General features: G+C 41.2%; 1 protein-coding gene across 3 annotated transcripts in view; it reads right to left on the reverse strand.

The window, feature by feature from the left end:
• SEMA5B (semaphorin 5B) overlaps positions 1–25383 on the reverse strand; it is a 188271-nt gene that overhangs the window by 116770 nt on the left and 46118 nt on the right. For all 3 annotated transcript variants that reach the window (XM_014871766.2, XM_014871767.2, XM_088168282.1), the window contains exon 3: positions 11552–11757. In XM_014871766.2, the coding sequence (XP_014727252.1) occupies positions 11552–11705 (154 nt within the window). In that variant the 5' untranslated portion in view covers positions 11706–11757. The remainder of the gene's footprint in view (positions 1–11551; positions 11758–25383) is intronic.

A 25383-nucleotide genomic window follows, 5' to 3' on the forward strand; every position in this document is an offset into this window, starting at 1 on the left:
GGCTGAAAGGCATGCATCCTCATAGCAATATTAAGCTTTTATAGGCATGTAGTTGGAGATTATTAAACCCAGCATGGTCCCAGATAAGAATGTATAAATGCAAGTTGTCAGAATTCATGCCAAATGGCACATTTTCCTTCCCAAACTTCTTTCTTCCTGTTAAGAGGAAATGCAGCTGCAACCAAGAATCAGGACATGGGTCTTTTTTCATTCAACGCATTCAAATTTACTGGTCAGACCACAGGCATCCCTAAAAACATTTTCAGCTTCACTCTGAAACTAACTCAGTACTTCAAGGTAAGTGCTGCCCTAGGTCCACCCCATATTAGCTGAAGTTTACACATATGGACCCAATGAACTCCAGAGATTGCTTGTATTTCACCTTCTTCTGAAAGCTGATTTTTCCAGTGCTGACTCTTTAATTTGGCTGGAAACCTTCAGTGCTGGGGTATGTTTACATTTGCAAAAGTATCTGTTTAAAAACAGTATGAAAAATTAAAATCCAAGTCTCTGGTTTTGCATGTCAGCAGCAGGAGATGGAAAACTAGGAACCACATGGCTTAGGGGCAAAATGTTCATCAAGGCCTCCTTTGTGCTTCTTGTCTCTAATCATTTCCAGGGGGTTAAAGATCCATGCTCTCACTTCCTCCACACGAAAACCAAGGAACAAAAGTTTAATAGTTTCCAACACCATCCATCTCCAGGTATCTGATTCAGAACCTCTAAAGCTCTGTGAATCCCTCTACAGCTGAAAGTGGTTCAGGTATCCAGCTGCAAAGATAAAGCTTTGAAGGAAATGTAAGTCTGCAGGCACAGCTGTGCTCAGCTATTATGCAAGCCAAAAACAAGGTGAAAAGAGGCCCTCTGCCATTTCAAAGGGTGGTCCCTGCAGCCTCTAGCACACTGCTCTGCTCTAACTTCCTGAGAACATAGAGCTGGGACCAGGATTACTCAGCTAAACAAAGGACAGCAAGTCAAATTGCAGGAGCTGGGTTTGAGGGCCTGATCCAGAAGCTTTTCAAATCATTGGCAGTTTTCCACTGAGTTTGATGCGTTTTGGATCAGCTTCTAAAGATATGGTAAACGTAGTAATATTTGAGTCTTCATCTCCTCTGAAACAACTGCTCCCCACCTCACCCTTACTCAGTGTGCTTTGGAGGAAGGAAATGTGTAAACACTGAGCTGAGCCTTCCCCTCTGAAGGACAGCATTCACTGCTTCATCTCACTTAAGCCCACTTGTCGCTGCCATCCCCAGCAGGCTGTAACAGCTTTGTGCCTCCAGCACATATCACACAAGAGCAGAGGGGTTAAATGTCCATGCCTTGAAATTGCAAAGCCATTGTAGGTGCATGGAGTATGGCTACCCACAGTGCTATTCAAGAACAGCTCTTGTAAAATAATTCTCAGCAAGGATTTCCTATTTGAAGCAAAAGAAACTAAACTGAACAGGACCAAGAATTCTTTGTGTAAAATGAGGGTATACCCACAAGCATAGACTAACCATGCTCCTATCCTAGGACTGCACAGAAAAGCTTCAAAGAGATCATAAAAATACCTTAAGAGAGATAAATTCAGAGGGTCTCCATTCCAGAAAAGATAACCCGAATCCCATACCTTATGTAAGGCTCTGTAAAACAGGCTGATTCAACAGTAAAAGTTTGTAATGAAGTAGAGCATACACAGCACTTTGGACCTGTCAGACTCAATGGCAATAAAGAAGTACCTGTTCTGCAGATACTCAGACCTACTTTTGTGCAGTACTAACTTGAGCACACATTGAATACTTCCCTTACTGCCTCAGCATGGTCTCTCCTAAGTTCTCTTAACTCAGCTTATTAGTTCAGGACATGCTTAATTATTGTGTGCAAGTATTGGAGCACTCCTGTCAAGGCCCAGATGACAGCTATGACTTTTGTAACTTGTACAAGAGTCTCCTCTTTTGGTTTGCTTCAGCCTTGGCACAGGGCAGATTATGTATAGTGATTGGCAGATACTCCAGTTTGCAAGTACTCAACCACTCAGTTTCATTTCAGACCACCCACTAGGCTGGAGGACTCTCAGTATCAGATTTAAACCATGATCAAGAGATGCAAATCATATTGTAAAACAAGGAAAGGCCTCAGGCTCTCTTCTTGGTATATACTGATAAAATGTCCCCTATTCAGAATCAGACCTACCATCTCTGACCATCCTCTGCTTCAATTATCCTCAATATTCAGAGATTTTCCATGAAGTAGACAATTGCCTGCTAAGACTGAGGCCACAGTTTCCATTCTATGTGGGCCCCTGACCAGACCCATCAGAGACAAGGCAAACAAGGCTGTAACCAAAGCTGAGAAAGCTAATGATTTCCCAGCCATGCTATCACCTGTCTTCTCAAAGGCTGCAAGTGTGGACATTTCCAAGAATGCACAGAAGTTACAGTGAAATTACAGCATTATCTTTATTGGACTGACAATGAATCATATTTTAATATTAGCTTCATTTTAAATTTTAGCTCTCAGTTGTAGGTCACACCACAGGTTAGTGCAATAGACTCTGGACATTAACTTTTACTCCCACTCCATGCTGAGTTTTAAGAGTAGCCTCCACAATGCAAAACCACTCCACAATTTAGCAAATTTATCAGGGGAGGGAGAAATCTTTTACTGTACAGGCAGAGCTGAGCAAACAAATGTGTCAGCACTCAGAGCTCAACTTTACTTATGAGGCCAAAAAACTCAATCTGGCTTTACCCCAGAAGTCCTCCTACACATACGTATCACCCTGCTGTCTTGTCTTCCCATCACCACCTCCACCTCATTACTGGTATTCTTTCTTTCTTTCTTTAAACCTGATCCGTTGAAATCTTTAATTGTACATTAAATATGTCCTCATCCCAACTGCTGCAATTTCCAGTGTCATTGTCTTCTCAAATCTCTGATCTCCACTCACAGCTCTGAGGACTTAGAAGGCTGTTGACAGAATACATGCCCTCCTAAAAAAACGGGTCAAATCAGCAGTTTCCTTCTCTCTCCCCTCAATACCTAAACCCAACTCAGATGTTCTTCCAGCTGTCTCAGTTTCATGGTTTCATTCAGTTTACCCTTCTGACCCCATATTCATCTCTCCTCCCATTCCTGCTTTCTTTCCTAGCAGTCTTCACCTTCTAGACATGTTTCTACCTCATTTCCTGCCCATTCAAACAATTTTTCCTGTCTTGACCAACTACAAAGCTCCTTCTCAGATGAAAGAACAATGAACTAACCCATGAATGGCTTGTGAGTCACTGTGATAGCAGCTTGCAGTGAGCCATTCCTTTTCCATGAGATCTGAGAAGCAAGAATTGCTAATGTTCCTCTACAATCTGTCCCAGAATATGTGGACAGGAGATGACTGGAAAAATAAAGAATAAAATTTTCTCTCTTGGTCTGGTAAAAGAAGGAATAGTCCTATCCCTCAACTACCAAGGAACAGAACAGGACAGAAGAAAAGGCTCTGTTTTTTACCATCCTGAAGGAAAAAAAAATCCCTAAACCAAAGACTCAGGTCTTGCCTCCACAGAGCCATAGGAATCACAATAACCATAGTAACATTTAAAGATCTGGATGATTTTATGCCTCTTCCCTTAATGTCTACAGCTCCTCTCTGAATTGATCTTGCTGAGCTTCTTCCACCCCAAGAGAGAAATGACAGCTGGAGATGTAGGCATAGTCCCAAGAGCCCAATAGCACTGACACAGGATTTCTCTGTCTTGACAAATCATAAACTATTTAATGTCTTGGTGGTTCCAATTGTTAAATGGATTTAGGGATACTGGCTGATGCATCAAGGTGTAATTATCTGTAACACATGTATGTACAGGAGGCACTAAGTATTGCATATTGCATACCAAGCATTTTGACTCTCTATTTCCTAAATGTTAATCGTTTCTTCAAAACAAGAAGACTGAATCCCAGATAAAGCAAGCACTAAATAATTAGCATGAACTAGTGTGCTCACTTCCAGTATGGAACAGTGAGCTGGCAAGTTGTTCTAGGGCCACCTCAAGGAAGGATATTGAAGGATTGCAATTCACATTCCCAATTCAGCACATTTCTACAGTATGCAGCACTTTTGTTCCATCAGAGAGGTCGGTCTCATCCCTCTTTATTTCACTTGGGCTCCTAATTTGCACATGGTGAAGAGTGGGCAGAAGTTCCATCCAGACCAGACCCAGGGCAAAGCTGGGAGGAGCCAGGAGACTTTCATTTGGCAAGTCCACAGGCCTCAGGCTGGGGACTGGGAAAGAACAGAGAGCTCAAGAGAGGTTCTTCCCCCCTCAGCATGGTTCCTATAGCTCAGGCCCACCAAGACCTCGATTTCCAACTACCAAAAATCTTTTAAGCTGGAAAATACTCTAAGATCATCAAGTCCAGCCATCAAGTTCATTTACCCAGAACTGCCAAGTCCAGCACTGAACTACATCCCTAAGGACCACTCTTCTTTTAAATACCCCCAGGGATGGTGACTCAAATAAATAATTTCAGGTTGTCCTAGGCCATGGCCAATAAAGAGCAAGAGGGCTGCAAGAGTGATGGATATGGATGTGTGTCCACGAGACATAAGCATGTCCATTTGCCCTGCCTGAAATTTAAAGGACCAAAGGCGTGTCTACATAGCACAGGACTTCATGGAAAGAATGGATTTGGCTTCCTCAGCTGGCTGTCAGCTGGGACAAACCTCACCCTAACACTTCCTCTCCTTAACAACCTTGCCTGCAACCCCACAGAGCACTGCACAGAGTCATGTGGCCACAGCCCTGCACCCCAGCACCAGCTGGTGAAACTTGGCTAAGCAGTGCCACACACAGCCCCACTAAGAGCTAACCCAAAGACTTCTTGTTTTCCTGAGGATGTTGCAGAGTGTTTAAGTATTGTGATCTGCTGTCTACTGAGACAAGCCCTGCAGCTGTCACACAATCTCCCTCACTGAGAAAGATAAAGTGAATGCTCATGCATCACTTGCAACTTCCTATGACATTCTGATCAGTATAATCCCTCTTTTCAGACAAGAAAACAAGCTGCATTCTGGCTCCTACAACCACTGCAGTCTGATGGGGAAAAAACCAATACCCCTTTGTCATCATTCAAGGATCCTTCAGTCTGCCTCCTCCCCATCTGGAGGCAAATTTTTTTCACTATCCTTACAATTACATGTCTAAATCAGCCACTTGTGCCAGCAGAGGTGCTGCAATACTCAGGACAAATGTTTCCCTAGTGAGAAAGTAGGGCTAAACTCTCCTTGAATCTTTCCTGCAGGTAAGCACAGAAATAGAAGTGTCTGGTTGTGGTGAACATCTGAAGCAGAAGGTGATCCTCTTTGCTGGCTAACCAAAGACTGAACTGGAGATGCCCAGTTTGTGCCAGCTGCCAGGCTTGCAAGGACTCCTTGCCTTCTTCTGCAGACAAAGCTCCCACCATAAGGCGGTTACAGCAAAGGAGAGCACAGGCTGTAAATTCCTGACAGAGTTTTGAAATTAGGTTGTTCTCATAAGAATCAGTGTTTTAAACTGGAAACTGTCTAATAATAAACAACCCAATTGACTTCAAGAAAAGTATATATTCAGACCCTGATTGAGCTGAAATTATCTGTGGGCTTTCCAGAGTGAAGCCTGTATGATAAAACAAGAATATTTCTTATGAGATTGATAATACTAAAGTGAACTTTATCAAAGCATAACGTCATCCTTGAATGGAAGGTTTTAGGAGAATGTGATATGTTAGCACTCACCAGAAGAAGATGTGCTAAATAAATGAGGTCTGCTATACCACTGCTGCATAACAAACTTTTTCAGTTAGGGAACTACATTAAGTAAGATTTGATATTGAAAATTAGGTCTCTCCAAGGGATGTCTTTGTTTGCACTGAACCACAGAAAAAGAAGATAAGCACTTCACTTTAGATTTCCTCTCTGTTCCCTTTCTCTGATGTGTGCCCAAGATCCAAAAAAAAGGCTGCCCATCTCTATGTCCTAGATTCAACCCCTGTGCCAAAGACAGGACCATGCACATACTGCTGTTAGCCTCAGTTACACCAGTGGTACCTCTGGAAAATATCAATGAGCTACTCTGTTGCTCACATGAGTTTTTCATGGCCTTGGTCCATGCATAATGACCTGAGTACCGATTCCTCCATGCGCTGAGTCTGCCTCACTCAGTTCTGCTGCTGAGGATGTGTCTCTCTCATCAACACCACCACTCATGGCCAGAGGCTGTTTCTTCACTTGAGCTGTTGTACTTCTTTAAAGTTTTGCTTTCCCCCACTGCCATATGTAAGTTACTTGATCATTTCACTTCCTGAAGCTTCACTGCAAAGTCTTCCTTTTCTCTCTTGCTTGTCACGCAATTATTTGTGAAGTGCCTTGAACACCATTAATGAGGAAGTCTTAAAGAACTAGTATCATTACTGTTCTAATTATTATTATGGAATGAAAAATGCATTCTAAATCAAATCTAAAGAAGAAAGTTCTAGTTTCCATTTGCCACAGTTCTATTTTTCAAGATTAAAAGGAAAATTGCTACGAGCCTTGTTTCCTAATGGAAACAAAATCCATACTGAAATGCACTGAAGGTCAAATATTTTGAAGCACCCACAGGATGCCACCAGTTTACAGTTGAAATTCCATCATTAGTTAATGTTTGGACTCCATGTGTGGAGAACCAAGAGCAGCAAGACTATGAGCTAGAAGACAATTTTCCCATAATGTATTGTGCTTCCTTTAATGCTTACATATAGCATTACTTCTAATATTCCACCTCATAATCCTCATCCTTCATTAACTAAAATTTTGGATTGTCAAAATCTCACTTGCTCAAGAAAAGTGTATATCTTGACCAGAATTTCCTATGGGGCTTTCCCAGTTGGCCTTTGGAGTTGATGAATGCTAATGTGCTTTCTTTCCTATCGGTATACAGTAAAGAGAATAATGTATTAGGGACCAATTCAACAATAGTGGAGGTGTTTGGTGAAATGTCAAGAACTTTCTAAACAAATAAATCATACCTTATTATCCTTCAGCCCACAAAGTTAAAACAGCTCTTGCTTTCAATACAAGAAAACATTTAGCTGCTCCCCACAGATTTCAGTGTTTGAAGCTGGCCACATTTCAATAAAATGTTGTTTAAAGAAATAAAATATTGAGAAAATACATAGCAAACTACATTCAAGTCACCTGAATCACATTTATCTGGTAGGAGGTAATAATTACAGAGTCTGAAGTAAAACCCCAGATTTATACACTCCAAAACTAAATCACTTGGAAAACCTGAGGCAACAAACAGAGCAACTTGTCTGCATCTAGGAGAGACTGAGGATTAGACAATGGATCGAATGCCACACATTGAGAATTCACACCAGCCATGATGATACAGTCTGCAAAGCTGAGATTTGTAGTCCTGAGAAGATCTCAGATACAAGCTTTTTATCCAAGTCCACCTCTGCCTCAGCATGGGAATGGCTGAGGTGTTTCTATGGATGAAGACAGGCTGCAATTATTAAAGCAGGGACAAATTATATTTTTCCAGCTTACCCTAACTGCCATGACCCAGGAGGAAAAGCCCTGAGAGACAGAACACAGAAAAATCTGGGAAGTTTTCCTACTTTTTCCTGAGCATTCTGATTTAATGGATAAAATTAATGAGAAATAAATAATAGTAAGAACTGCAAGTGGAAACCTGTCTACAACTCATTTCCAGTGAAGCTGTGAACATGAAAATGAGTCATGTAACACAGATAAGTTTGCAAACTTTTAAGAACTTTCTTGGTAAACAAGATGAAGCCAAACACTCTGCAGCCATTACAGATATGAATGCATGTCCCTCATGGCTCTGGCTCTTGAAATAACAAACCTTGTACAAAGGAGCTCCAGATGTCTTTAAGGACTAGCAAAGGTGCTTTATATCCAAGAAGGAGCTGTGCAACAATGAAGTATGCTGCTGGCAACCAGGACAGTATGACACAGGCACAGCCCCATTGCAAATGCAGGCACTGATCTATTGGCAGTAAGATCCATACAGAAAAGACAAGAAATATGAACATGATTGACAAGAAGCAGAAACAAATTCTCTGGTGTTTGGCTTACCAGAGTGGACCACAGGGGAGCTGTGCTGGGATGACAAACTGTTTTGTGAAATGGGACTTGGATGCATGTGTACATGCATGTATAAATAAAACGGGATGCACTAAGAATACACTTGACTTGTTTCACTTAATTCTCAACTCACTGAAAAACAAACAAGCATACAACATCCTTAATGTAACTTCCCACTAACAGTCAAGTAGGTAGTAAGACACTGGGAACAGCCTCCTGGGAAGTAGAAGATCATTTTCTTATTGATCTAACAAGGGAAATCAAACTTTAACTGGATTTTCTATAAGCACAGAGTAGGACAATCTAATTATGAAAAGCCCAAACTGGGTATGCTATTATTGCTGGTGAACTGTACAATGAGCACCATTTATAAGCCCTAGGGAAACTAGGGCACTGTTGTGTTAGTTTGGTACTGTGCAAACACACAGCACGGTGTTTGCAGCACAAAATTCCCATCATGTCCCTCAGGATCTCCATGCAGGCTGGGAGGATAAACCATTCAGCTCATGGCCCCTCCCCAGCCCACATCTCTCCTGGCAGAGCAAATGTTATCTTTAGCATTTAAACTATGTATATCTAGAACCAGAATTTATGTCCCTCGACTTGTCTAGAACATTTTCTCTATGTCACAAGTAATGGCACAAGTAATTTTGGCATTTCTTCAGATCTGAACACAGCTAAAGTAAAAGCATTTTACATACATAGGGTCCTTTCTGCTTAAATGCATAGGACATGTACTGGATTCTATCTTTCTTAACCACTCTCATAGCAAGACAAAGGTACCAATTCAAACAGATGATTGGCTAGTGTGGATGAGATACAACAACAAAAAAAAATACAGAATTTCTCAGGAAATAAGGGAAAAATAGACAGAAAGAAGTTTTATTGGATTCTTCTACAACAAGGATATTATCCAGTCAACTGGATGTTAAGAATATAATCTAGGGGTAAAGTATAATAAAAAGAGACTGAGCACAAGCAAAGTGGGAACTGAAGACTAGAGAATACAAAACATGCTATGGCATCCCATTTGTCTGGTGATGGGAAGCCTGGTTAGCAAGGTTGTGAAAAAGAAGTTATTCAACCCCTTTGTAACATAAACTGTTTTGTTAATCTATTCATTCTGGCAGTAAATTAATGTACCCTGTATGACTGAATGGTCAGAGGCCTTATTATTATTATGGCCTATCCACAGAAAATGGCTGGTGTAACATAATCCTTTCCCCTGGCAGCAGGAGTATCAGAAGGGCTCTGCTGGGGTCACTCTTTCAGTCATTACACACTCCCATTGTGTACCAGGTTGTGATTCATGAGTCGACGCATCTGGAGACACACAGAAAGCCCCACGGTTAAGCAGAGACATCCTCAGAGCAATCTGGGAACACCACATAAAATTTAGATTCCCCTACTTGTCTACCACTGCAGCCTAAACTTGCGTGTGCTGGCATCAGAACAGGGTACAGCTTAAAGAGAAATCAGATTATGAACTGAGGTGTGGTTTTGGACATGTGAGCCCTCTTCACAGACCTTAAAAGCTATGTGCAGTGGGCAAAAGGTGCCTTTAATTTAATTCCCGTGTATTTTCGTTTTCTGCTGAGCTTTGCAGCAGAGAATACAAGATTAAACTGTGTCATCAACAATCACAAGGAAACGGGTGATGTGAAAAAACAAAATTCTGAATCTAACCTGGGTTTAAAAAACTCAGATGATAATCTGGGTCATTTTCTTGATGCATCTGCAATTTCAATCTTTCTTTCTTTTGCACAATTGTCAGGTTCTAATTAACTCACCAGTTTTCGCCCTCTATCACTGAAAAGAGAAAGGGAACAAGAGCAGTGAAAGAGGAGGACAGATTTTTTTTTCCTGTGAAATATTCATGCCTTATTAAAACAAAGCAAACTGGCAGATTATGAGTGTGTTTACACAGCCATCAATTCTGCAGAGTAGCACTCATATTGACTGCCAAGAAATGCCCACCAATTCCTCAACTTCAGGAACTGGGGCTTTTAATATTCCCTGCAGAATGATTTACCTCAGTGCAGGATTGCACAGACACATCCTCTGTAAACTCAAAGTTTGGTGTTCCTGGTTAATAGAGAGAGCAACACTTTTTCTCTTTTCTGTGCCTATAATACTCTCATTATTTTTTTATCTACTGAATAGAATTTCACTGTTTTTTAACAGCAAGGGCTTCTCCTTTTGGCCCTCCCCAGTTAAAAGAGATGATTAGATTTATTTAGCAATTAAAATCTAGGTTTATTTACCAGAGCAAGGTTAAAGCCAGTGCTGTGTCATGTAGGCTTAAAGATTCTGCTAATTTATTTTAATCCACTTAAACCTTTAAGGCATGGATAATGGAAAACAGACAAGAAATCTCTTAAACTTTCCAAATTAAGAGACAAGAGTTTCCTCCTCTGTGAAGAATAGTAAAGCTCTCTAGAAGAACCCTGAAAGGTCAGCAAGGAAGCCTTTGACTACTTTCTTCCTGGAAACCCTATCTCAAAGGTCACAAAACCACTACTAAATTGCCTTTAGCAAAGAACCTAACTAGAGACACATTGCAAGGTACTCAATTACATCCTTTAGCAAAGAATGTAACTGGAGATGCATTGCAAAGTCTTAAGTGGGAACCAAAATCGATATTCCAACATTTCAGAGGAAACTGTTTTTAGCAAGGAGATTCAGCAGCTGCTGATGCTGGCACACTGAGTTTAACACACTAGTCTGGAACAAATTTTCAAATAATAATGGTACCAGTATAAAGATCTAGCTGTTGTTTGGATAAGTAGAAAGATTATCCAGACAACAATTGAGGAGTGCATGACATGTGTGTTCATGGAAAATCTGACTGGGATAAGGACAAGAGAAATCCCACGCTTCAAAAGAACAGGAGAAGAATTGGCCATTGCAACACAAAGGCCCCCTCTCACATTCAAGTTAAATGCCCAGATGAACGACAGAAAAACTACTAGGCCAGGTGACAAATACACAATAAAACCAAACCAAACCAGGAATGCTACAAACAAAAGTACAGCCACTCCCTGCAATTTTAAATCAACTCACTTCTCTTGCATTGAAGCATATCCAAATTCTCTATCACATTTCACTTATTAAGTGTCTGGCTCCAGCAAGCCAGGTGAGGCAATACTGAAACCAGTTAGAGAAAAGGAAACTGAAACACAGTTTCAGCATAGCACAAGATTACAGGGAGCCTGTAACTGAGTAGAAAATTGAGATTCTTAGACCAGTAGTCCCAAAACTGCCTGAATTAAGTGACTGCTGTGAAACCTCAGAATTCAAACATTGTAAAGCATCAAAGGGAAAATGATTTGTCAGGCCACTTCCCCTGGCCTGTGGATCACAGTTGTAACGAAAAACAGCACAGACTAAACCTAAATGGATCATCCAATTGGAATCTGAAAGAGGAATAGAAGCTCTTACCTTCAAAAGCAATTGTGGGGTGTTCTTTCCTAACACATTGCTGATGTTCAGCTTCAGTGTATTCAGGTACATTCTGTGATGCCGAGAGATGAAAAGCAAGAAGAAAAAGGCTTGGCAATGACAGGGAAATGGCCTTTAATCTTGAAACAATCATGACTGAAGGGCGGCTGCAGATCTAGCTTCCAAGACAGGCCCACGGAGGATACCTGAAATACAAATAATTCCACTTTCAGAAAGGCTCCACTTTCAGAAAGGCAAATGCTTATCCACAGTGTGTAACATGGGGAAGGTGGAGTTCCCCTTTCCTACCAACCCCACCTGTGCTCAAGTACATAAGGTAATATTCTACAAACAGCACAAAAAACCAAACCAAAACAGAACAAAACAAAACAACAAAAAACAAACAAAAAATTTTTAAATCCCACCCCAATTTATAACCATAAAGAAGGGAAATGCACAGCTCCCTAAACACCTCTCTCTGTGTACCCTTAGGTTGTGCATCTTATACAGCACCTGGTGCGCAATGGCTAGCACTGACAACATGAAATTTCAAATATCCCAGGTATAAATGTTTCCTCTAGTGTGGACACCTCTCTCCTCAATTTCATAATGTGTCCATAGTCCATGCTATGTCCAAATTCCATTCTAAATTCAAGAGATTGCTAAGGAAAGGCCAACATCAGTCACCACAAAAACACAAGGGCAATTAGCACTGTTCTAACATGTGGTTCATACATCTGGCCACTGATGCTTTAAATGTCTTGAAACAAAACAAGCTGGTGTAAAGGTCTTTCCAGGAAAGTGCTAATTGAGGTAACATAAAAATTAGAATAATTTAAAGGGGAAAATGGTGACAAGTGAGTCAATTGCCTTCATTATTATGGGATGCTATAGGTCCCAGTCACAAGAGCTGAGGCACAGCTAAAGAGGAGGAGCATTCACTCTCAGGTAAGGAGAGAGGAAAGTCATGCCTTTTTTACGTGAGCATTTTTAACAACAGTAGCAGTAAAGGCACAGCTCTAAAAATTCCCCCAGGCCTACCAGGCCTGAGGCAGAGGATGGAGGATTAATTAGCCCATGCCACAAGTTCCCCAAGATGATGCTGCAGCTTAAGAAAATCTGCATTGCCAAATTTAATCTTACTAATGCCCATAGTATATTTTCCTATGCAACTTTGTTCAATTACTGCAAACACGTATTTTCAAACAAATAGAGTCTCCTACCTTTAAATCTTATCTAGTGATAAAGCTGATTCTGATTAAATTCACACATAATGAGATTTACAATTCCTGCAGATGTCATTCATAAAGTTAGTGTAGCAGTCAACACCTGCAGTGTCTGATACCTCTATATTTTTGTTTGGAGTCTCTAAAACACTTTCAGTGACCTGAAATGGGCAGGCTGATCGCAGGTAACATGAGGCACTGATGCACAATGACAGGCTAGTGGAATGGAGCAAACTCCAATATAGAGGAAAATATTGTGACATCAAGGAGCTGGAAGAAACTTGTAAAGGTCTTCGGGCACCACAAGAGAAATAAGGGATTGCTTATACCAGAAATAGGAGACAGCTGGTTTGAAAAATGGATCCTATGTTTTATTCTGAACTGTATTTCTCTGTGATTTTAAACACGCATAAAGATGCAATGTTAGTGCATCCATTCTGCACATCCTCAGCAGCAGCTCCATACCTCTGACTGAAATAGCATTGGCATTCAGGGCTTGGGGTAGTTCTAGGGACTTGGTTTCCCAACCAGTGTGAGTGAGACATTACAACATTTCACATTTTTTCCATCCCCACATACATGCAGATTTTATACAGTGAGACATAAAATCCCCTTCCAGCTCTCCAAAAGAGGTTCTACAGCACTTTACTACAGAGGGTGGCTGTTTTTAAAAACACAGCAAATATAATGTTAAATTAAAAAATGGGATTGGCAGAAGAGAGATGTGAAATCATTTAAAGCTAAGGCCAGCATAGCATTTAGTCATTAAGAACAAGCATACTGCAGGGTGTACACCACTGAGTACTGTGGCACCTCACATGATGGACATGTTGTACAAGCCACACTGTAATAAAAATTATTGATGATGAAGCTTCACATTATATTTTCAGCCACTGGATTAAATGATCCTTTTTTTCCAGTAAAGATCCAGAAATGAAGCACAGCACAGAGATGTGAAGGCCAGGGAGATGCATTTTGTACAGCTTTCGGATACACTTAAAGTCAAAGCCAAACTTTCCTTAGATAGGAGATGGTTGTTGTGGGAAATGCACAAAAGGCAAAAGGACTTTTTTCCTTGTTGGAAACTGGAAAAGACAGTTATAGAAATCTCACTTCATGCATGCTCTACTACTCCCAGTGCAGCCACTACTGGCTAAACCTAGAACGAAGGTACTAAACTAGACAGACTTCTAGTCTGAGCCAATATGGCCATTTTCATGTATTAATCATCCAAACAATGATCTCAAGCTAAAAAAAATCTTAAAACAAAGACACATGATAGGGTCCTATGCTCCTCTACAGTCCTATGTGGTGTGCAATCAGTAGACGAGTAAATTCAAGTTTCATACTCATTATGGTCATGAAATGATTAAAAGTTGGATACAGGAAAGCTTCATAACATCCCACAGCCTATTCTGTGCCAAAACAGAGTACATTTACTAGTGTTTTGTCTGGACTAGTTGCAAAATGTGCCAAGTGTCTGGATTTCTGCCACTTTCCCTGGGAGATTTTACCACAGTCCAAGAGACTTCAGTGCTCCTTAGAAAGCTGTAACCAGTATTTGGGGTAGAGTTCCATCTTCTTTTCCTTCTTGTCATAGGGAAATTCAAACTGTGCATGAAAATAATGGTTTCAAATTTGAAGTGGAAAGTAATAAATGACCAAACCAAGGTGAAAAAGGAACATTATAAAAAAGCCCATATCCTTCACTGTGTTCTCTATCTCCGACATCCAATTGCATTCATCAAATGTGTGGAGCTCTTGTGTGCTAGAAAGTTGAGGAAAATCAGTGTCATGTGCAGCCCTGAGTTGGTGTCTTACTGGAGTCAGAGTCAGTGGGTAAATACCAGCTTGATCAAAGGCAACAGGAGTCAGAGCCCTAGAGCTGAACAATATTGAGACAGTGGATAACACTGAAAAATCTTAGTCCTTCAACCTGTCCCTTCCCAGGCTGCCTTGTTCACTTTTTCTCAGTATTTTAAGACTCTAACTTAGTAATTCTCAGCTGCTGCAAATTTGTTTCCAAAAAGAACCCCACACTCCTAATATGAAGCAGTGCCATGTGCAAGTGCAGGTCAGCTGTATGCCAAGAACAAGCTCATAACTTCCTGGGAGAGTCCAGCAGTTATGAACTGTTTTAATGAAATTAAATGTTTTAATTTTACTGGAGGTGGCCAAATCCAAGCCTGTAATTTTGTCCAAGCTGCAGATTTTCCCCATGAAGCCTGGAGTATGACCAGTGCTTAGGGCAGTCCCCATCCAGACAGCTAAAATGCTGCACATCCCAAGCACAGCCCAGACTAGTGGTGCTTTGCAGTGCTGGAACTTGCCCTGGCCTTAAGCCATTTAGATAAAGTTAAATGCTATAAAAAGAGCTGTTCTTATTAGACTGTCTGCTCAGAATGGCTTAGGGCTCAAGAAATCAGCTGTCAAGGTTTCAGTGCAGATGAGAGACAAGAGCTCAAATCCCTGGTTAAACTGAAATCTCGGACAGGACATATCATTTCAATTCTTTATTTGCTCACCTTATGCATCTTTACCTCCTTAGCTATTCCCCTTCCCAGCCCAATGCAGACATGTTAAAAAGAGATAAAAATATCCAAAAATAGTATCTGTCCAAGTTTATCTGTCTTGTCCCTCATGAAAGCCTGTCCTCTAAGCCTCTGCACAGCCCCAAGGGCCAGTGATGGGGCATCTTTCTCCCCTTTTCTACTCCACACAGTGAATCCCTACAGCCCTCTGACAGAAAAAGGCCAATAAATTCAGACTATGCTGGATTTAGTGAAATTTGCTCCACAGTCAGGTATTTTGTAGAGCACCACTTTTGCACCACCCTCTTGTCTCTTACATCAGGCTTTCTCAGCTCGGGTAGTGGCAGTGGCAGTGGGTGGGCAAAGAGCTGCTCCATCTGGGAAAGGCAAGAAGTCTGCACACTCACAGTGTCTCCAAAGCTGAGATTTGCAACCTCAGTGCCCATGTCAGCACGAAGCCACTCTGCCTGCCCATCTCCCAGCCAAGACATTCCATGGCAGCCCAAGAGGGACAGGGTATAATTCTGCTTTGCCTTGTGGCTTCACCCCGGCACAAGGGCAGAGTTCAGGGGATCACCCACAGTCCCTCCCTTATTTATTGTCAGGGCATGAGCCTTTTCCAGATCACCCTGTATTGTATCATTGCAACTCCATTGATTTCACAGGAACTAATCCTGATTTACAGAGGGTAACTCAGATCAGGCCCCTTTTGACTAAAGCTTTGTGTCTAAAAGAAAAATACCTTCAATCAATCTTCAGGGTTTTAAAACAAAGCACACTTTAAAAATGGCTGTACCAGGAATTCATATCCTGCTTTCCTCTGACTGTAACTATCATTTTGACTTAATAAAATGTGACAGTGAAGTTAAAGGATAAAAGAAAATGCTTCATCTTTCATTTTAAAGGAAAGAGATGACTTTAAAAAAGACTAAAAAAGGAACCTCCTGCAAAAGCTCTAATTCTTCTGTTCAGGGTCTTTTGTGATTGCCACAGTTATGGTTTTATTAGACTGGGATAGCAGAGGGAAGAGGAGCAATGGGAAGATGTGGACATTAAAGTATTCAAAAAAGAAGAATAAGGGAAATAAATATAAACATTGTAAAGCAAGACAGCTCAAAAATGTGGCTATGACAGGCTGGCACAGGCAGCTCTGCCCTAGAAAACAGAGCTCCAAGGCCAACAAAATTATGATCCTTTATTCCTCAGATGCTCCTCACCCTTCCCTCCTCTCCATCCCTATCCATCCCACCCAACTGGCTCCAAGGCCATTCCACATGAACGAAGAAAAAGCAAAGATTTTCCTTCTACCCCTGGCCACATGAACACACTCAGCCCTCAGCTGTGTCCATGCTGGGGACGTGGATTTGTCTTACAGCCAAAACACAGCAAGCTACACTTGCATGTCCAGAGGTCAAATCTCACACGCACTGTTAGACTGGACTTGTGGATACTGAGCTTTTCTCACTTATTTGCTTTGTGAGGCAAATCAATGGAAATTTCATTTCAAACTATGGTTGAGATGAGAATCTGTGAAGAGATCTTGTTTTGCTTGAATTAAATCACCCTACAGTCTTCTGAAAACATCGGTGAGCTCACTTTGGATTTCATGGCCTTTTATATGCCATAGCTCTTGCTCTGGTTGTCACCAGGCTCCTGTGTATCCCCCTTGTTCAGGGCTCCCCATGGCCTCAACTGCAACATCATCTATGAGTCCTACATTGAACTTGTTCTCACAACACTCCAGGAAGACAAACTCACATTTTCTACACATAACCCAAGAGTTCTCTTCAACCCCCACCACAATCCAGCAGCAGGGTGCATCTCAGGTGTGTGCAGGCAATATGCTGCTGCCCTGTGGCAGAGCAGAAGCTTGAGCTCCATGCTGACCCCTCTCACAGCTCCTGCCTCACAGAGTCTGCAGGGCACCACCTACAGTATCACAGTAGGTTTTGTATCAGGAATAAAACAATCAAGATTTTGCAACATAGGTCAATTCATTGAAACCCTTCTGTTATCTAGATCTGTATAAACAATTCAGGTAACTTTTTCCTAATATACTGTTTGGTTCATGACTCATGAAGCCTGTAGTGGAGCTGAATAGTAATAGTCTATACTTTGATGTTCTTAGGACTACATTACACAAAAGATTGACAGTGCACTTGGGGGAACTTTATTTCTAGGCTCTTTCAGATTGCTGATCAAAGCCACCCAGGACTGGTCAAGGTCCAAAACCAAGCCCACAAAGTGCAATGGGATATTTTCATTCAGAACAGGTAACAGAGACAAAACTCATAATAATGGTTTGGCACAAAATGAATTGGTTGGTGTCAGCCAACTTCTCCATGGACTGGTGTAGGCCCTCAGAAAACCATCAGCCACCACTTGGTTACTTGGCCTTAGCAGTGTAGTTCACTGCCACAAGGTCCTGGAAGCAGAACTGTTTCCTCACCTGTAGAGGAAGCCCTCCAAAACAAGATCCTATTATGGAAAGCTTCCATTAAATAAAGCTGATTCAACAATAAAAGTCTGTGTAACAGTGCAAAATATACTGTACCTCTGGGTTCCTGCCAAATCCAGTGGACATAAATAAATACCTGCTCTGCTGACACTCAGACTTGCTTTTGAATAGTGCTAACCTGACCACATATTGAGTGTGTCCCCAAGCGCTTCAAGAGGCTCCCCATAGAGCCCTAGATCTCTTTTTTTCACTGGCTACACTTAATATAAAGATGTGAGAGGCTTTGTTAGCATTTGTTTGGGGTATGAATTTAGCACTTGTGAAAAGGTGCCTTGGAGTCTGAAGTCTTCTGTTTATTCAAAGATTGTATTTGGCAATGAAGGCTCACACTCATTTATCTCCCTGGTGGTATGCTGCCACTGTTTTCTCGAGAAGTGCCTCTTCAGAGGAGATGGAAATATCCTCTATTTACTGTTCACAGAATGGCCTCTCTGAGAGATGTCAAAGTTTTGTCAAAGAATTACCAAATTTTTGGTAATTCTCAGACCTAGACTGGCTATGGCATTATTTTTATATGCTCCATCTCTGAAACACAGAGATGAAGGCAAAGCCTAACACAACAGCAGAATGTAATGGATGCTGTGGTACTTAGCACAATTGCAACTCAAACATAACATTTACTGGAGCCTAGGTTTAGAATCAGGGGCTCGTGACTCCAAGTTAAAGCCTCTGAATGTTCAGTCAAAAAGAGGAAGAGTGTAACTCAGCCCAATAGAGGAGCCACCCTAGAGCTCAGGGGACAGCAGCAACAGCAGAGGCCCTGACTTTCCAAAATGCTTTTGGTATGGGTTTATCTTTTGTCTCACAGTTTAATATGAAACCCATAAGTGTTACTGAATTTTTGATTTAGTAGAGTATTAACCATTGTTTTACTATTTTTTTATTCAACTCTAATTATAGGGTCTATTGCAGACATCCCATAGGATGTTTAGTAAGGAAGTTAGTGACAATGGTTCCAAATTATATTAAACCTAATACAGGTTAGTAACTCATGAAGTTTCTCTCTTCAAAACTGTGACAGCCATCTGCAGACAAGTGCAGTCCCCAGATTGTGCCGTGTAGATAAGCAATCCTAATAAACTATGTAGCAGTCAACTGTGGTGCCCCTATGTCCACAGAGCTGGGAAAACAACAGAAAGAAGGAATTAAAAAAAAAAAAAAAACAACCAAAAACAAACAAAGTACTTAATTTTCCTCTGACTTAAAGCAATCCCACAATTCAAGTCTCCAGAAGACAAACACCAAGCCATGAAATCATCACACCAATGAACCTCCTACCTGAGAGTCAGCCATAACATATGAGCTGGCCTTTCCCAGAGGCTTGTTTTTCCTGTTTAAAACCTCTGACACTACCTCCAGCTTCTGCCACCCACTCTCTTCTACTCCATCCAACAAATCCTCTTGCATCACTGATGCAGCCCCACATGCCAGGGTCAAAGGCAGTTGTTGTACATTGCAAACCCAACTCATCCCTCCCAGCAGCTCCTTCCTCCACTGCTATGTTGGAAAATCAGGATAAGAACATTTTCTTTTAATGCTTGCCCATGCGGGAGAGAGAAACCAGAGCTTGTTTTGTCAAAGACTTGTGATTACCCCGTGCCACGTAACATATACTCATGGTCTAATTGTAACTCTAGGAGAAGAAGCATAAAGCATCCCTGTAGCACAGCTCCAAGTTTCAGCTTGTTTGGAAACAAGAGTATGTTTTGCTGCATTGTCTTCTTGGCACAGCACAGCATCTTTTATCATACAGAAACCTTTGGCTAGAAAGCGTTCAGGCAGCCTATATATGCCCCAAATGTGAACAGACAAAACAATAATTGTCAGCCAGACTCTTTTTATCTCCTGCCATGCTCAGCTTTTCTCATACTTCTTGCAACAGCTGGTACCTGTTGAACTCTGTTAACTGCTCCCCTCATTGGAGCAGCAGGGTTGCTTTGGTCTGCCTCAACTCTTGCACTGTATTTGGGATTCTGAAAAGTTGGGCTGCTCTTCCCAGATCCTCCTGGCTGCAGGGCAGCACGGAAGGGAAGCAGTGCAGAACATACACAGCTCACAAATGACAGGTTGTTACCAACTCCTGTGTATAAACAAAACGGGAACTGATTCCTCATCTACTGAAAACAACAGTGACATCAATTTTCCCACGAAAAATATATGATGATCAACAGTTTCTGAAAAGACAGAGCTGAATTTCCCCCTCCTTCCACACATGCTGTGCAACTTCTCTGATACCAGGAGCATGGTACTGTGCTATCTGCTAACTGAAGCTCATCAGCCTCAGAACACAGGCATTACTATGCTGGGTCAGAGACATGCTTTGAGAGCTTTTCTCAAAAAGAATATTTAGGCAAAGGTAAAGTCAAGCAGATCAGCTGACCTTCAAAAATGCCTTGGCTGCTTTCTTTTAATGAACTGCAGTTGTAATTTTCTCTGTCTGCAGAATTCCTTTAACTAAACAGTACAGAGTCTCCATCCTGTAGCGGGACTCTCTAAATTCCCAAAGACATCACAGTGATCCAGGATTTAATGCAAATCCAATGATCTACAACTTAGCTAAGAAATTCCATTCTGGAATAGAAGGGAAGAATATCTGAGACTGAAAGCTGGGTTCCTCCTCTGCACTTAGGTTTTTGACCATCAGATGTCCAGCCAAGATTGAGTATCTAAATATTTTCCCACCAGGCAGGAGAAGTGGCCTGCCAGAGGACACCCCAGCTTTAAAATACCCAAACAATCCCTCAAACAGAAACCTCATCATCATCTTCCAGAGGCAGGGTCTGAGCAAGTATTTGGGAGCTGATATAATTTTAATACACTCTGAGGCCAGCCTTCCTAGAGAAGATGAATTATTTGTAATGAATTCCAATCACATGGAGCTCCAGCCCCCACACCTTCATCCTGCATATATAACCAAATTAGTTTAGGAGATGTAAGTTATTCAGGGACTTAGCTGCTCAGTCTGGCCTTGGAGGAGTTGCTCTCATTATGGCTTTTATGCAAATTCTGTCCTCCAAATCTCTTCTGAATCAATTATTACTAGATTAATTTAAACATGTCCACCTGGGGTGCCTGTATATCATGTGCCTCATGTTAAAAAGTAAAAAGGATGATAATGAATTCAGGAGGTGACTGAAACAGATTCCTGCTTTGTGGAAATGTGACCTTTTTGCATAATGTCATAAAAGAAAGAAGTTCCTTCAAGAAACATGGCAGATAGGGTCGTTCATTGGATCAGCTGGGCTTTCAATCACTCTTTGCAAATTAGCATGATACAATAAAAAATTAATAAGAAATTTAAAAAAATATCACTTTAATGCTCCAGACTATTAAAGTCTTTGATGGACTACTAATTGAAATGTAATGCTTAATTTTAAGCAATGCCATTTTATTAATGGTAAAAACTTGAATTAATGTCATTAACCAATGTTAATATTACAAATCCCCTGAGGGATAACAAAGCAATTATGTTATTCACAGAACTGAAAGGGGGGAAAAGATGTAATCTGTACATGACTGCACTAAGGCAGAAGAGACTGTTTCCATCTGCATTTCCTCTGCTGAGAAAGGGGGTTTGTTTGTCTTTTTGAGCAAGAGGAGGGAGAGGAAGAGAAGAACTTGTGCTAAGTTAATTATTGCTGATTTTCAGGCACTTAATAGTAGGAAATTATTCTGTTACTCAAATACCATGCTGTGGGGACCCTGGAAAAATAATTTGGGAATGAGAAATTGATTACAAACCCTCCTTCTTGGAGGTCTCCCTTGTGTGTGCTTGGATCCTAACACATGCATTAACAGCCTTCACCTGATAGAAAAGCCTGATGCAAATATGCAGCCCCACACCTGGCAGCAAATGGCTTTATGAAGCTGTGCTGGTTTGTATCTACCAGGGATCACCAAGGAGAACACCTTCTGCACTACTGAGTGCCCTCAATCTCACGTGAGGGCAGGGGCTTTTATTTTATATAGTTTAGCAATTTCAGCATCTTGTCAGATCCACTGCTCATACAGAAAGGGAGATGGGGTTAGGCTTAATTAAAGAACCAAAACCAATACTCTTGCTAACTGGCAGAAGTCACATTGCCCAGAGGCACTAAGATCTTTGTATGTTGCTGGTATAAGACTGCATTTACTCCATGTTTGACATAAACCCTTGATTAACTATTTTTTTATTGTCTGGCTGATAATTCAGAGACAATGGGGAGAATCAGCAAGCCAGAGCATGAAGAATTCCCCAAGGAGCTACAAACCTTTTTATTGCTAAGAATCGCAAAGGCTTTTGTTTTTTATTTACCAAAAGTGAAAGTATTGCAATGCACCCAACACACCATTGTCAAAATCCAAATGCCTCTTTCAGTATGCACTTTTCAATGCAACCAGTCAAATGTGTCACAAATTCACAAAAAGTATTAACTCATAGGAAGAGATACAATAATTAATTTCCTCTGTTGCATGTAACATGGCAATGCTCTGGTGTAAACCAACACTGAGGATGCTCAGGAGATTCTTCTGAGACTGTCCTGCCAAGCATTTTTTAAAAATCAAGTTTCTTCACAAAAAAAACAAAAGCATTGACACTAATTACTACCAGACTTCCTATTTATGTTGCGCAGGGTGTAAAACCTCAATATCAACTCAAAATAAATCAACTGAAAATAAAATTAAAGCTATCAGGGGAGTGAGAATCTATGCCTAAACTTGGCTGGATGTAGTAACAGGATTCATACTTGGTGGCTGGGACCAGAGTATCTTTCTTTGTAGCCCAAGCACAGAACACCTAGGTGCCTCTTTATGTTTCTGTTCAGAATATAAATACAGCTGTAAAACGCAATGAGATTTGGGAATTTTACTTAAATTGATGTATTACCTAGCAATCGTATTATAAATGGCAGAATGAGCAAGGGGAAGAATTACTTCAAAGTTTCCACTCTGCTTACCAATGAGGTCCTGCACATGGCAGGCTTCAGTCTGTGAAGCAGGTTATGCTTGACAGCATGATAGCTTTTCTCCTGCAAATTTGCGAATCATTGCATTTTCATCTCCAAGCAATGTTTCCTCTCTTACCTCCTGTCTCCCCCATATCCTCAAAGAACAACATCAAACCTCCTGTGTAGTATCTCCATTCTGTCGCTCTTCCATTTTCTCTTCCAACTCCCCACTCCTGATTTGAGAACGAGGGAGGGGAAGCCACTGAAGACACCAAGGTCAAGGCAGAGCGAGACAAAGTCAAATTCATGCAATCATTTAACAGCACGCGCCATCACACCATTACAGAGACATGAGACATTATGGATTGCAGCTTAATAGATCACAATAGAGGATGATGGGGGAGAGGAGAAGAGAGAAATGTTCCTTCTGGTCTGAGACTTGGTGATTAAAGTGCACGAGTGGGCAGGGGACAGCATTTGTGTTCATAAAGTTGCGTCTTACCTCTCAATATTAATGGACACACCATTGTCGCCAGACGCAATGTTTTGTTATTGCGTGATTAATTGAGAGTCACACGCAATGACATATTACAGGCAGGATAAAGCTGTCACTGGAAAGCAATTCTTCACAGTAATTCCTGCCAGTCTCTACAGTCTGAAATTGCATACCTCGTTACAGACGACCCCTCAAGCACAAATGCATTACATATCTTTATATAAATAACAGTGACTAACAAGGGCAGTCTGAGGTAATCTCTGTGGGATATGAAATAGGGAAAAAGGTAAGGCAGAGAAATTGCCTTCAAATATTAGTAAGCTTGTCTGTGCTAATCCCCATCAAATGAACCATTTCTCTTTTCCTTTAAAATAAAAATTGTTCCTGCTGGAGACACAGAAAGTATGATAAAAGGACATGTTGTGACATAAATGACAACTAGAAGCCTTACTTTTTCAAAAGGCCACTACTTCTAAATCTTAAAAACGTATCTTGATCAAGACTAATTAAACTTTGACACAGTCGCTTTATCACTTACTTAGGTCAGTAAGTATCAGTAACTGGTCCAGCTCACTTTTTTAAAGCCACTAGATCAAAGACTCTTTTACATTTCTTTTGGCAGCAGCAAGAAGATATCAAATCATTAATTTTCTCCATGCGTTTTATTTCAGTTAGAACCACTGCATTCAAAATACAATGCAGGAAAAAAAATCGATGTTGCTCAAGGGAAAGGACACAGCCCAGGGGAATACAGGTGCCCAGGAAAAACAGCTTGCGTCACTTATGCTCTGTGTATGACAAATTCCTGGCTGAATTGCCAGGAGTGGCACACAGTTGCCTAATCTCCAGTTGGCATTCAGCATTTCTAGTACCATTGGCTAATGGTCAGATCTGTTGCAGTGCTCTTTTCTTCCTGTCTGATTGGAGCCAATATCCCACAACTCGGGTGAGCAACACTTTCAAGACTCACCATCGGATAGGATGGCATCATCCAAAACCAACAGTACCTTCTCTTTGGCAACCTCTCCATTAAAGAGTTCCATTTCACACCACCACTGAGACACTGTTTTAAGCCATTTCAAGCTAAACCACTTGGACTTTCTGTTACCAACCAGTTGTAAACTAAGGAAAAGTCATGCAAAGGTCTTTACCTGCTTGGAAGATGTTGTCTACCTCCTCAGAAGACAGGCTCTTGCAGACTCTCCTAAATCTGCCACTGACAGGAGCCAAGAGAAATGGGGATAGGAAAGCACAAAGCCTGTGCTGTCCTGTGGCCTGGAGGCAAACAGCAATCTCTGTCTCCACCTAACCCAACCAGAGCCCTGCAAGGAGTAAATCTGTGTCCACTGGCCTTTTTAACAGCCCCTTAATGACCGTTAACTTTTTTCAGCCAGCCATTGATTCTAATGGCATGTGCATTCACACACAATAATACCTCAGACGGCCTTCATTAATTTACCATGCATAATTTCTCTGAAAGCTTTTGCCAATAGAATACCCCTAAACTGACTCACTAACTCGTGAAGATAAAGCACTTTCTGTGTGAAACCATTATGCAGATGCACGGCATTCTCCTCAAATAAGTTAAAAAGTAGGTATTGTTCGGTGTCTACCCATTTTTTGGACATAGCAAAAAAGTACCAGGGCTTGAAAATGTAAAGCTACTGCTGGAGTATCTGGTGTGACAATGAATATGTAAGATACTCCAGACTAAAGAAAGAACAACAAGAAAAAAGGCAAATTATATGAAAAAGCCTTTCTGCTGTGAAGTTCCTGAAATCTTTCACAAATTTCAACAATGGGAAGTCCTAAAAGTGAAAGGCTGTTAAAATACCAAAGGAAAATGCAGCAATATAGGTATTCACAGGCCTGGGTCCATTCATCCGGAGAGAGGGTGGGGGAGGATCCAGTAAAGGGAGTGTATTAGAAACAAACCATCCCAGAGAACAAGGGTTTAGAGCTGTCAGGAGCTACAGTGCTGCTGTTAGCCTTGCAGTAAATTATGGAGCTGTCAGCATTTTCCCATTATAAATCTCTCAAGCCTTCTCTTATGTACACTGATGTAAGATTCAGACCTCAGTCCCATGGTGGCAATGATACTGCAGACAAAAGCATCACAGACCCCTTTGGAAG

The sequence above is a fragment of the Sturnus vulgaris genome, chromosome 7, assembly GCF_052056855.1.
Source record: "Sturnus vulgaris isolate bStuVul1 chromosome 7, bStuVul1.hap1, whole genome shotgun sequence".
NCBI classification, from domain to species: Eukaryota; Metazoa; Chordata; class Aves; order Passeriformes; family Sturnidae; genus Sturnus; species Sturnus vulgaris.